The sequence below is a fragment of the Manacus candei genome, unplaced genomic scaffold, assembly GCF_025592945.1.
Source record: "Manacus candei isolate 608988 ecotype Guabito, Panama unplaced genomic scaffold, ASM2559294v1 h1tg000018l, whole genome shotgun sequence".
NCBI classification, from domain to species: domain Eukaryota; kingdom Metazoa; phylum Chordata; class Aves; order Passeriformes; family Pipridae; genus Manacus; species Manacus candei.
This window is the reverse complement of record NW_026138066.1, coordinates 22,255,465-22,269,057: the sequence shown is the minus strand read 5'-3', so window position 1 is coordinate 22,269,057 and position 13,593 is coordinate 22,255,465. Positions and strand designations below refer to the sequence as shown.

The following is a 13,593-nucleotide window of genomic DNA, read 5'->3' as shown; positions in this document are numbered from 1 at the left end:
CACAAATGTCAAGAGGTTTATCTGATGCCAGAACTTCCCAGCAACAGAGTTGAAACAAGGTGGCAGCTCCCTACCACTGAGCTTAGCAGTCACAGACTACAAGCAACCCCTACTTCCAGCAAACCAGCAGACTCTACTGCTGCCTCTCATGGCTAAAAATATATCATTGAATTTTGTCACTGTTAGTTAGGGAGTAATGGGAAAATATAAAGGGGTATCCATACTAAAGGCAGAAAACCAAGTGGAATATGTTGTTCCAACAGCAACTGGATGGTCAAATCTTTGAGCATTTGGGCATATTGTTGGATCCTCAATACTCTGACAGCATATTTCTGTGAGAGGCTAAAATAGACTGTCACCTACTAGCAAAAGGAAAAAGTTAGGAGAAGTTTTAACTAAAACTCTTGGAAACTCCTCCAAAATCTACAAGTTTTGTGGTTAAAAACAAAGCATGAAACCCACCACCCACAGAATCTACATTTCAAGGCAATGCTCTATCATTCCCAACAGATACTTAGCCAACATTAAATTACCAACCAGTTGAAAAATGAAAGAAGTTCCTTTGGTCCACAGTCCTCAAGGTTGTATGCACTTAGTGGGCAAACTATAGCTCTTATGCCTCCTATTCCCAGGCTGGCTGTGAGTAGTGCAAAGTAGAACACTATTTTCTGCTCCCTTTTGGGTAGTGTATGAAGAACATGTCGCCTGTCGATGTAAATGTCTTCAAAGGGGAATGACACGACAGGTAATAGAGCTGTGCCTGGAACAGAAAGAAAATTGTTGTTTGGAATTAATTAGAATCAGACAAATCAGAGACATATTTTTTTAAAGCAGATGGAAAAAAATCAGAGATGCACAACAGAAAAGTGCAAAGAGGGACAGTCATAATCCTGTAGAGAGGCAGAACCTTTCTGGATTTTGCTATAAAAAGTAAGGCAAAACCGCTATGGGCCTCCAAGAAACTAAACTTTCTCTGAAATGCTTGTAAGGATTCAGGTTCTTCTGTCAGTTGAACCACCAATTAACCAAAAAAAGCCCCAGACACCCCACTGTGGAGTGCAGTCTTTTTTACTATAAACCCCAGAATTGTAATAGGAATCAAAATTTAACAAATAAATTCTCAAAAATTTTGTGGAAATTTCTTTTTTTTTTTTTTTCTGTTGCACCTTCATGGAAAACACATCATTTTCAGAAACTTTACCCATAGAAGCACTGCCATAAATTGCATTTGCCACCTCTAGTCTGTAAAGCAAGTCTTTCCAACTTAATCAGCTACAGATTTTTCAAGTTGTAATTGGACTCTAAACTTACAATATATTAATGCCTCAACAACACAAACATTAGCCACTACTAAGAGTGTGACTGCTCATCAGACTCTAATGCATCAGGAATATTTAATTATCTATCTCCAACAAAAAAATGTTCTGTCTAAAATAATATCTAAATACCTCAAATTCTATTTGTGTCATTGGTCTTCTACTTTAAGATATGCACTGCAAAGACAAGTGGTAGAAGGACATTTAAACCAGAATCCCATTGGAGAAACAGTGGGACACAAAACAATCGTTTTTGCAGACTGCTTACATAATGGGTTTGTAATCAGCTCAAGAACATTTCAGGAGTGGCTCTGATTTTTTACTTGCTTTGTTGCAGGTCTAAATTACAACGTGGATGGCTGTTGTAGAAATCAGACTTGCTTATGCTCAGTAACTGGTTCAAGTAAGAAGTATTTCTATCAACTTGGTTTAAGTTGACAGAGTAACCACCCTCTGTGAGAGACACTAATTGCTACAGAACAGTCACACTTAATTTGAACAGCGCTTTTATATAAAAGATCTCAAAAATGAGACACAGGGAAGGTTCAGAATGTGCTAACAGAAAGCAGGCCCTGGGTGCAGGTATTTGGATACACTCTCTGTACTTGAGGCAAAGTTTGTTTATGCTGGTATGTGCTTAAATACTTTTCCTCTTGTCCAAACACAACAATCACATACAATCTTACTACCAACAGCTGGGAAACAGTTTCCAAACTCTCTCTCTCTGACTAAAGCCTTGGATTGGTGTCAAACAGTGCAAACCAATAAAAACTTCAGATGTTTGTCAAAGGGACCAATTTTAAGAGTTGAGCATCCATGTTCTGAATAGCTAACCCACCTTAGAGGAGTCAGGTTTGTGCACCAACTACACACAAGATACACACACAAATGTCCCTTAGTCTTGCTCAAAGCACTGCCTCACAAAACCACAAAGGTAAAAATACTGCAGTGCATTTTGCAGAGGAGGAACTAAGTAATTATCTGTTAGAGAAGGTGGCCACAAGGCTGGAGGAAATGGTTAGATTTCAAACACAACGCTCGGGAACGCATTTCCGCAAGAGAACTGGTAAAACACGGAATATTCCCGGGGCGTCACCTACCTAGGAAGTGTAGAAACATGCAGATGCACACAAGCTTGATCCTGCCCACGAGGCACTCTGCAATCCAGCCCACCAGCACCGGTGTGAGCATGGAGGTGCCCACGAAGCACATGTTGGCCATGGCTGCCTGGTAGTTGCGGTAGCCGAGTTTGACGGTGCAGAAGTGGATCATGTTGCACACGATGCCAAAGAACGTGAACCTCTCACACAGCTCCACCAGCAGCACACAAATTGCCTCTCGGAGCTTCTTCTCAGGCTGAGGCAGTTTTCCATCGTGGTTGCTTCTCCCAGCTAGGGGACTTTGCTCCTGGTCAGCCATGTGGTTCAAAAATCCCTTCCCCTGCACATCTCTTCTGTCTGCATCGGGCATGCTTGTCTTTTTTTTTTTTTTTTGAGTATGACTGAGCAGAGCAGCTTAAGTTGCAGGTACACTTCTGTGCTCCTCCACTGCAATTAGCAAACTGGTAAGACTCTTGCTTTGAATTCCACACTTCTCTACTACAATTTCTTAGGGCACCTGTCACTTTTGAGATATTACATATGGGATCAAAGAGTATAAAAAAAAACCAAAGCAAATACAAAATAATCAAAGAACTATATGAACATTTCAGCTTCTGAATTTAGAAACACTCAGGAAATTAATTAGTTTATTTAATTAGTCCATTTGGGGGTGAACAAGATTTTTTCCCCAGAATTATATTACCTATTAAATTATGTGAATCCAATACTGCATGTGCAACTCTATCTGTATGTTAAAGATAAAGGTTTAAATACACATGAAAGCTAACAATTTCAGCAGAATACAGACAACAGATCAAGAAAATAATTTGGTTAAAATAATTCAATACTTCAGCTAGGCAACTAGTGAAAAACTGCAAGTAGATAAAGAGAGGGATTTTTTTTTTTTAAGGTAAACACTATCCAATCATTATGATACTTCTTGTTAGTTTTGGTTGAAATTCAGATAAAGTTAATTATAAAAATAAGTAATGCTTCTACATTTAAGTTAGAAAAGCAAATTTTTAAAGAAAGTAAGTTGAATTTATTAGCAAAAGAAAAAAGCAATCTAGAAGCAACCTAAATCACAACTGTGTCTCTAGGCAGATATAGCACTGTGGTTACAATGCATCAAAAGGGGCAGGGGCACAGGTGATGTGTTCTCTCATATCAAACAAAAGCAATTACAACCTTGAGAGGAAATTAGGAAGAGCCAAACTTACAGTGCTTTGCAATGCTCCTGTTACTTTATCCACAGAGAAGTTTTCTGATTTCCCAGATCAGTTTCTTCATTTTGTGGAACTCATTAAGATCACTAACAACTGTTCAAAAAATACTTCTAATTACACATGAGAAGCATTCCTCATTTATTTGGTACAAATGTAAATGCATACACATGTTGCAAGGCAGTGGTAAATCAGGTCAGCTTCCCTAAACAGAGCTCTCAATGTCTCTGATAGCATTTTTTTGGCTCTGCTGTTTGTTTCCATCTGTCCTTATAACTGCTCAAATTTTACCTCTTTAGATCTATTTAGAGTGTGAGAACTACTCCATCACAAAACAGAAGCACAATAGTACATAACCAGTATGGGTAAAGATAGATTTCAAAATCACCTGAAATAAAAAAAGGCAACTGTGATTCAAACACACAACCTAGAAACACTGAAGCTGAAATCTAAGTAGTAGTAATAGACTGTTCCCTAAAACAATTCTGAAAAAAATATTTTTTTAATGTAGTACAATTCTAAAGCAAGAACTCAGGTAGTAAAGAACTTATAGTTTTCAGAGATGTACAGCTGGGGATGAAAACAGCTGTGATTTGTAGCATGCCAAGAACTATTTCTGTCTTCTAATCCATGACAGCTCAAATGATCCTCATTTGGACAAACCAACCTGAGGAATCCAAAGTAGAAATCACTTATAACTCAGCTCAGTTTCTCAATCAAAGCCTAAAGAAGCCAATCTCAAGTCAAAACAGGACAGACAAAAGTAATTTAACTCAGAGGTGCATATACCTCCTGTTGCATGAAGCTACTCTTATCTAACTGTTCAGGAAGAATTTTTTTTTTAAGGACATACAACTGAATTTTAGCATCAGTTAGAAAGTATAATGATAAATACACTCCTGCTCCCATAGAAATTTCAATGTAAAATAATTGGCCTTCCTTTAGAGTGCAAAGTTTACCTGTTCTCATAGGTGATAGCAAGTCACAGTGAACTATATCATGGTAACTACTACAGAGAGCAGGGCTACTAGCTGGGATGGCTGTTTCTTAGTCCTCATGTGGCTTCATTTACCCTAATTTTGGGTTACAAGGTGGGGAAAAGCAGTAATTGGCTGAGCCTTATAAATGCCACAGAGAGGAGGAGGTGGGTGATTCTCATTGTTACCTTGAATTGCCTTTTCATGTGACTAATACAGGTGTGGTGGTGATGATAGCCACAGATCAGTACCTGAATCACCGTGCTCAGAAAATACACAACTTCATACAACAAGGTGATATTTATGGATTTATTTTTTGAATCACTTTTGCAGCAGTTATAGGTGGCAAATCTATTTACTTGACGTGATTTTAGGTGAATTCTGGTTGAATCAGCTGGCATTCACTTGGCTTATTCTTACACAGAGTAATAGGACTGCATAATGCCTGATGAAAAAGTCTATTATTTACATCGACATACGTAGAGCTTTATACATACTGAAGCTCCTAGAAACCAGATGCACAAAATAACTGCTATTTCAAAATCCAGCCCTTCTGGCAGTACCTCTGTCTGCCAGTAAGGACTTTGTACATTTTTTTAAAACAAATCTTCTTCAGAGGATGGCTCTGCAAATGTGACAGTCAAATCTTGGAGAGAGGTTTATAAAAGTACTTTTTCCCGTGTGACAGTGTCAGCTCATTAGAGGTCTGGCCATTAATAAAAGACTTGGTGCCCTACCACCCAAGGCAAAAGATTACTTCTTGTCATGCTAGAACCTATAAGTTAGCACTGGGTTAATTTTTTGAGTTGGACAGGTTAGAACTGAAATTTTTTTACTAATTTCCTCTGACAAGAAGAAAGGGTTTTTATTGTATGGGTAGTTTATTGAAATTGAGGGGCAGAACTTCAGTGCCCAGCATTGTTTATGTTCTAGAAGGGTCAGTCCCTCAAATGTTTTAGGAAGTTTAATTCAGCTTTACTCTGCTCTCTAAAGAACATGTGAGAAGTGTTACCCTTCATAGCAGCAGCTGTGGCTCCTGCTAAATATCTGGGTTGGAGACATAATTGACATGGACAAGACTGACGATGCAACACAAGGATTTTGACACCGTAAATAAAAAATTACATGGGTCAAATCTTCCTAGTTAGCTCCCATTAACTTGCAAGGGTTGCCAAGCTGGCTCAACGACCACTGACCTGAGGACTGCTATTTGGAAGGCTGAAGAAGTGCAGAGCAAAAGCTCTGGGTGAGAGCACAGCCAAACAGGGGCAAACATGCCTGGGGTTTGCTGCCTGCTGGTGTAAACACAGGTCAGCCACATTAAAGAAACACAGCTCAAAGTGGGGTGTCAGAAAGAGGAAAATGCTGCAAAGACAAGTTCAGGGGACTGCTTCTGGCACCAAGTGTCTTGCTCCAGATAGAGGTGACTAACTAGAAGAGTTAGAGGGTTAGTGACAGAAAAAGCAGACGTGGTAACAGCACGGGCTAACACCAGACTTCATGCTTTTCAAAATCAGCACTTTATTTACTTCTCTTATGTGTATGAGAAATGCTCAGTGTAACACAGTGTTCCCAGGCCATCAGATTACCATCCTGATCCCTGCAGGATGTCCCTCGGTGAGGGCAGCCAACCACCCTTCCCTGCAGAACTGCTGGGGCTGCTTTTGTCCAGCACAGTGTGTGGCCTCAGGGAAAGGGTTGGGCACTCTGGTGTAAGGCATATCCTTCTCTCTTTTTTTTTTTCCTTCACGTGGTTATATCTCTAGTAAGGAAAAAAAAACAACAAAGGCAAATTACAAGTCTTTTCAGGCGTAAAAAGTAAGTACTAGAAGCCGAGGTCTTGCACACGTTGGAGAAGATCTGCCACCTATGTTTCCCAGCACTTCAAAATATCTGTAAGGATAGAGTTGAATTGCAGAAGGGGTAAAGAAAAGGTTCACAGTTGAAAAAAAAAAAAAAAAAAAAGAAAAAATTTGCTTCTAGTATGAATTTTATCTTTTTCTGTTAACTTTTTTTTCTTTTTTTGTCCCCTTTTTTTCATCTTTAGGTGTCACTTTGGACAACATGATATTTTTTATGCCCTACATCCTATTTCACAGGTGAATAATGAAACTTCCTCTATTTAAAATGTTACCTCAGACAACCATTCCAGTGATTTCTGCACTGCCTGTCATTGTAGTCTCAGAGTACTCTGGCTTGAAACAGAACTGGGACAGAATATGACAGTGCTTCTTTTGGAGTCCACAGTATTTCAAACCCATTGCTGAAGCTTCTGAAAAACTTCATCAGCATCAGTAAAAATGCTGGCTAATACTTTTCTGATAACACAGCAGAAGAATAAATACATGCAAAACCCAAGTGCTTTGTGAATCACGTAAAAGGTGAATTAAGAAACTGAAATGTAGTCACTGTGAGTTTGAAAGGGCTAATTTTTGAAATCTGTTATGTTACCAAATCTACTAAAATAAAATTGTTTTATATTTCAAAGAGCTGTATTAAATGTTTTAAAAGGACACTTTGAAGGCTGAGAAATAGCAGGTATGAAATAACCAGTTATTAAAATTACTGATTATATGAGAAATTCTCTAAAAAATTCTGGGAGTATGGTACCACATCGTCTTTGAATACTTTTATTCTCCCTTTGGTAAGTATTCTTCAAAAACTTTCAGGACTTTAGCAAGATGTAACTGGGAACTTTACCCAATTCTGCATTGCTGCAGGATGGATATAATACCCATCTTATTCCATGGCAACTTTTGCCTGTGAAAGTACAAGACCATGGTGAGACACTGAATTCAGGGAAAAGCTGTATTTTAAGAAGTATATTTGCTTTTTCCTTGTGCAGTCATAATTAAAAATAACGTGGGAAAGCCTTTTTGTCAGGGAAGGTTTAGGTTAGATGCTGGAAAAAGGTTCTTCACCCAGAGAGTGGCTGGACACTGAACAGGCTCCCCGGGGAAGTGGTCACAGCACCAAGGCTGACAGAGTTCAAGAAGTGTTTGGACAGTGCTCTCAGGCACATGGTGTGACCCTTGGGGATGGTTCTGTGGAGGGCTAAGAGTTGGACTTGATGATCCTTGTGGGTCCCTTCCAACTCAGCACAGTCTGTGATTCTGTGATTCTTCATTCTACTGAAAGGTTACATCCCAAGAGAGGGAATCAAACCCCTCTCTCAAGAATGCCCCAGAGGTAGATAGAGAGTGCAGATAGGACCTCTTCTGCTAAAAGCTTTCTTTTCTCTGCATGAAGGACTGTCTTCTCCCTGAGTTGTCCTTTTTCTCCACTTTAGATTTTTTTTTTCTTCTCTGTTTCTCTTATTTAAGCAAGGAGTGTAGCAGGAAGCAAAAATTCCATAGCTTTTTCCACAGTACCTAAGCCAGTACAAGAAAGTACAAGACATGAACATATTGGAGTGAGTCCAATGAAGGGTCATGAAGATGATGAGGGGACCAGGGGCTGAGAGAGCTGGGACTGGAGAAGAGAAGGCTCAGGGGGTTGTATTACTATATAAAAATACTTGAAGGGAGTGTGGAAAGAGGACAGAGCCAGGTTCTCTTCAGTGGTGCCCAGGGACATGACGAGAGGCCATGGGCACAAAATGAAAGACAGGGAGCACAATCTAAGAATAAGTAAAAACTTCTGAGGTTGTCAAACACTGAAAGTGGTTGCCCAGAGAGGATGGAGTGGAGTCTTCAGTCTTGGAGATATTAAAAACCTGACTGGACAAGTGCTTAGCCACCTGCTGGTGACTGCTTTGAGTAGGCGGAGTAAACTAGACAGTTGTCAGAGGTGCCTTCCAACCTCAACCACTCTGTGATTCTGAGAAGCTCAGGAAATACTTTGGCAAAGCAGAATCTAGGCAAGATGATAAAGGAAAAGAAAGCAGTTTCTTGCCCAGTTGCTAGGCATGCCCTCTATGAGTGAAGAATTTGCTTTACATTCTATGAGTGCTAATTTACTTTGATAATTTTTTTCCAGGGAGATGGTTTTAAAATTGCTGATCCTCAAACCTGTAACTATAGACGAGAATTATTTTGGCATGATTACTCTATTCCTTCAAACTGCTCATGCTTTATTTTGGGGATTTGGTTCAAACATATATAATTATCTATGCTAAGCAGTTTATCATATGTTCTAAGGCTTTTGTCTTTATTGCACCTAGCTGACGGTTTTGTAATTCAGGAGTAATTGAATCGCAATTATTTTTCATGATGCATATTACGGTTTTATATCATGTTGTTGGCAGATATTCCTTATGATGTCGTTTGGTCTAATGGGAAAATTAGAAGTAGCTCTATCATATGGAAAGATGGCTTTTTTGTGTCATGTTATAGTTTGTAGATGGCACTCGGGATATTTTCTTTTGACGTATAGATTTTTAGGTAGAGGCTGAAATGAGGTTCTAAAGCAGGGTTCACAGTTGAGACAATATTATCTGTACATCCAAGATGATTTCAACTATTCTCCAATAGTGACAGTCCATTTATATTCAAGTCCATTTAGTAGACTGTGGTTAGTATTCTAAAATACATATATAAGTACTATGTGGTGGCAGAGTTTCTGCTCTAAATTCATCCCTGATCCAACATAACTGGTTTCAGAGAAGCAAGGGAAAGATGTCAGCATCTTTTTTAGAAGCAAATATTCATCAGAGCAGGAGACTGACAGCAGATCTCCCACCTTGCTGAAGAGCTCTTCAACCACTGCAGTGCCCAGACAGTCTCTTAATCTCTCCTGCTGGAGCTGTAACACATTTTGTGTAAAGTTTTGTGAAGCTGACTTCGTAACCTGGAGATTAGGGCTGCTCTCCTGGAATTTGGGAAGAGGCAAATTCAAGGCTATATGTCAATGAATACTTAGTTAATTTTGTCTGCAGAAGAGGTGTTAAACAGGTAGGATACTATCTGAGAAAAGCACAGTTTGGCCCACTGGATGTAGGAGAGTGGTGGAAAATGAGAGCTGAATGCTGGAGCCAGCAGAGCATCCTTTTACAAAGGGAAAAGTGATACTTTAAAGTTTTCAGTTTTGTCCACAAAATAATATCTGGAATCTCACAAATTTTCGTGGGATGAGTCAATGACCATAAGAAACCTAGATTGTCTGCCCATATAAAATTCTCATGCACGGTTGATCACATAAAATTTGATGGCAGGAAGTTTCAGATAGTCATCTTAAAACCATCTTTATTTCCCTCATCTGTTCATACACTTTTCTGCCCTGTAAACTGGTACAGGAAATAGTGTAACATAATTTTATTTATTCAGCTTCAAACTTGAATGTACACAAGCTGAAAACTGTGTGAGTTACTACAGACCCTGTTTACAGTACCTTGTGTGGCTTGACTGAGGGAAAAACTGGAAGAATGGAATATACTTCTCCTTGTGATGGCCAATATTTTGTCATTCAAACTGATTTTTAATGGAGTTTTCAGTCTTTATGAAATGTGTCAGCATGGCCAGCATGTTAAAGGAGGTGATCTTCCACTCAGCAGTTTCAAAATTAGCCCTTATTCTTGCAGTGAAGACAGACAGGTTTAAAATTTGTATTCAAACATAGATTTATTTTTTTTTTTATTTGCCAAGGGTTCAGGATATATCTTCTAGATAACAGGTCTGAACTGAAACAGTGAATCTGAACAAGTCTGGGCAAGTTTGGATCCCAGTGTGATGTCCCAAGGACAGGCACTTCTTTAAGTTTTCTCTTATGTTTGACATTTAATGTGGAAGCCACGTTTCTTCTGAAGTGAGAAGCCACATGTTGCTTCTTTTCATCTCTGGCACACAACTATGTTAGGGCTCTGTGTCACCTGGATCTAACTATTGTAATCACTTTGACTGGTGTCCCAGCACACTGGATTACCAAGCTGCCAGTGTTACAAAATGCTACTGCTAGGATATAATCCTGTACAAGGAAGAACAGTTATGTAGCTGCAGTGGTGCTTTTAATTACGGAAATAAGAAACCAAAGATCTCTTGGGATACTACAAGACAAGACAAGACAATCCAGGCTGAGCTCTTAATTTATCTTCTCTGAACTTTTGAAACCTGTGTGAAGAAAAGTAAGCCTGAATAAGGGTTCTAGCTTCCAAGGACATCAGCCAATGCTTGGGAGAGCACATAATTTTCAGTCAGTAGTATGGGCCACAGACTCTCCATTTTCTATTCCTTGTTGTTTGTTTTTCCAGCACCCCTGTACCATGGCTTGAGGAAGGGGCTTAGCTCTCACTATACCTATCTCTAAGACTTTTATAGCCTCCAAATGTCAGCCCAGTAGCACACAGGCACCTCAGCTAAAGGCAGAATCCTTGGTCCAGATAAAAGTCTCAATGCAGAATGACTTGTCTTACCAGAAGTATTCAGCATATCCAATCTTTACAATCTATCAATCCACAAAAGCTGTGGCTGCCTGGTGGCTAAGGAAAGGCATGGGATGTACCCAAACACCAATCTTCTGGCACTGATGCTTCCAGATTTCAACACAACCCTACTACTCAGCTGATTGTTTATGAGTTTCACTAATGCTGTCCAAAAATACTGTCACTAAATACAAACTAGTGTTTTCTTCCTACAGTTCTTGAAAGAGCTGTAATGGAGAGGTTAAGTACAATGTACATAGGCAAAAAGGGAAGGAAACCTTGAATTTGCTCATTTTCTCTCTAACTTTCATTTGTTAGCTGGAGTAAAACATAGAATTAAACCACTGTGCAGCTTATAAGAAAGTACCCTGAGTTGTCTTTAAATATGATAAGGCAGCATATATGCTACTGATTTATTACTTGAGACAAGACAAACTAGTGTCTGTTACATTTTTTAATTTCAATCAAAGCATGCTTTTTATTAAAAGAAGTTTAATTCCTTGTTTTAAAACCATCAACACATAGAAAAAGTAGAGGGATACCAGAGACCAACTTAGTAGAGAATAAAATCAGTATGCTACTATAAAAAAAAATATTTTTGACAACATGGCAAAGGAATCATTATTACAGAAGCATGATTTTAAAGGCCCACTGACACTTTCTGTGGAGGGTGCTCAGCTCCATCAAGAAGGTGCTTTTGAAAATCAATAGACATTATGAGACTCAGAGGATGTTCAATGGCTTGCACTGATGACAGGTGAGAGAAAGGAAATACATTTTGGTAACATGCTAAGTGTGGGTGGTATCTATATTAAATTTCTCTGGGTGTCTTGCCACTGAACATGGAAGGTGAAAAAACCTCTCATAACTTCAACTTAAATATACCGGATTAACTTTTCCAACTTCAGTTACTGTTTAACCTGGCTGATTTTGGCTGAAACAATTGAAAAGGGCTCACATAATCCTTTCCACTGATGAAATGGGTGTCTGTACCAGGTTAGTTATGCCTTCAGCTGCAAAGGTTTATGAAGGGAAGGTTTGCCCATGCCTCAAATGCTGATAACAATACCCCATTGTACTTCTGGGCCTCTGCTACTTGATGACGTGAACACGCTTTTTCCTGACTACTTATGGATCTTTGAAGACAACATTGAATTTCCAAAAGTACAGTTATTCCCACCTAGATTTCAGCCCATGAGATCTGAATTTGTATCTGGAAACACAGTTTTCAATTTCCACTAAAAAAAACACACTACAGCCATCAGTGCCTGTTCCACCTGCTACTCAGTGCTCAAGCAGAGTGCTTGTCATGTTCAATACAAGAGCTGTCTGCAACATCTGTCCATGCAGTCTTCAAAGCACAGAAGCAATTTAAGAGAATGAAAACCAGAATAATTATTATTAACTTTTTTATATTTGATACATCTTTAAGATTAGGAGTTGCTGGATTTTAAACACTGGACTGTAAATTTCAATTTAACTGCTAGTGTGTGAATTTCAGGATAGAAATACAATTGCTTGAATGGATTACACTGTGTTTAAAAATAATCCTCCTCCATTTTGAGACTTGCAATAGACTACATTTTGAAAAATTCATTTTTTTTCAGAGAGGTGCGCTTGAATGTGTGATTCCAAAACAATATAATCAGACCAAATAGCTTTATCAAAGATAGCAATTCAAAGCTTTTAGTGCAAATGCATCACAAATGCTTGCACTTAGAAATTCTCTTTCTAAGGTTGTGTTTACAGACTCTGCCACAATAGGTAAAAGAACAAAAATATCTTTGATGGTTTAGCAGAGAAAAGGGTAGTACTGAAAAAGAGATGAGAAAGAATGGGATGCAAGACACTGCTGAAAAATAATTGATACTGTTGCAAGAAGAAAGGCCAAACTCGAAAAGAAGGACAGAAATGGAATAATAGTGATATAAATTTGGTATCAGGTGCTCACATTTTATAATTAGACACGGAAGCATTTGTACATCAGTGAAGTTTTGTCACATTTGTAGTACCCATTGACCTAAAACCACATTTGAGTTTCTCAGCTTTCCTTCCTATTGCTTTCTCCTTGACAGACTTTCTGAAGATCTTAGATATGAAATCTCTTAGCGAGACGTACTTCAAGTAACTATATTTGTGGCAGAAGAGATGAAGGTGGAGGAATGCAAACCAGGTTTTGGCTCTCATTCTTGGATCTGAGGAGAGAAGAAAAGGACCCAAGGACACCCTGAGTTGGAATGGTGAAGAAGAAGCCCATGTGTCAAGTGATGCACGAGGGGACCATGGAGGCTGCACTGTTTGACAGTGATACAGCCATAGCACCAAAATATTTGCCTTTCTCCATGTGGGCATAAATTTCAAAGGGAAGACCTCAAGTTGTGACAGAAAAAAGTCTGTAAGTGGCCCAACAGATCGGTCCACAGACTTGTAAAAGGAACTGATACCACCTGGCAGAGTTTTAGTAAAGATCATATTTAGTTTTTTACTACCATGGTACCTCTCTATCTGCTATACACAATTCCCTTCACTCCCTATTCCCCAAGCAAAGACTACAAACATACTCGAGAGAACAGTAAACTTTAAGACAAATACTTTCAAAATAGAAAGTGTTAAACTTTGGAT

General features: G+C 38.9%; 1 protein-coding gene across 1 annotated transcript in view; it reads right to left on the bottom strand.

Moving 5' to 3' along the window:
• The window catches only part of SLC15A5 (solute carrier family 15 member 5), a 33,328-nt gene extending 30,542 nt beyond the window's left edge, over positions 1 to 2,786 (bottom strand). The window contains exons 1-2 of the mRNA XM_051784470.1: positions 2,417 to 2,786; positions 538 to 760 (exon numbers count right to left, since the gene is read on the bottom strand). Of these exons, the coding sequence (XP_051640430.1) occupies positions 538 to 760; positions 2,417 to 2,786 (593 nt within the window). The remainder of the gene's footprint in view (positions 1 to 537; positions 761 to 2,416) is intronic.
• Between the last annotated feature and the right edge of the window lie 10,807 nt (positions 2,787 to 13,593).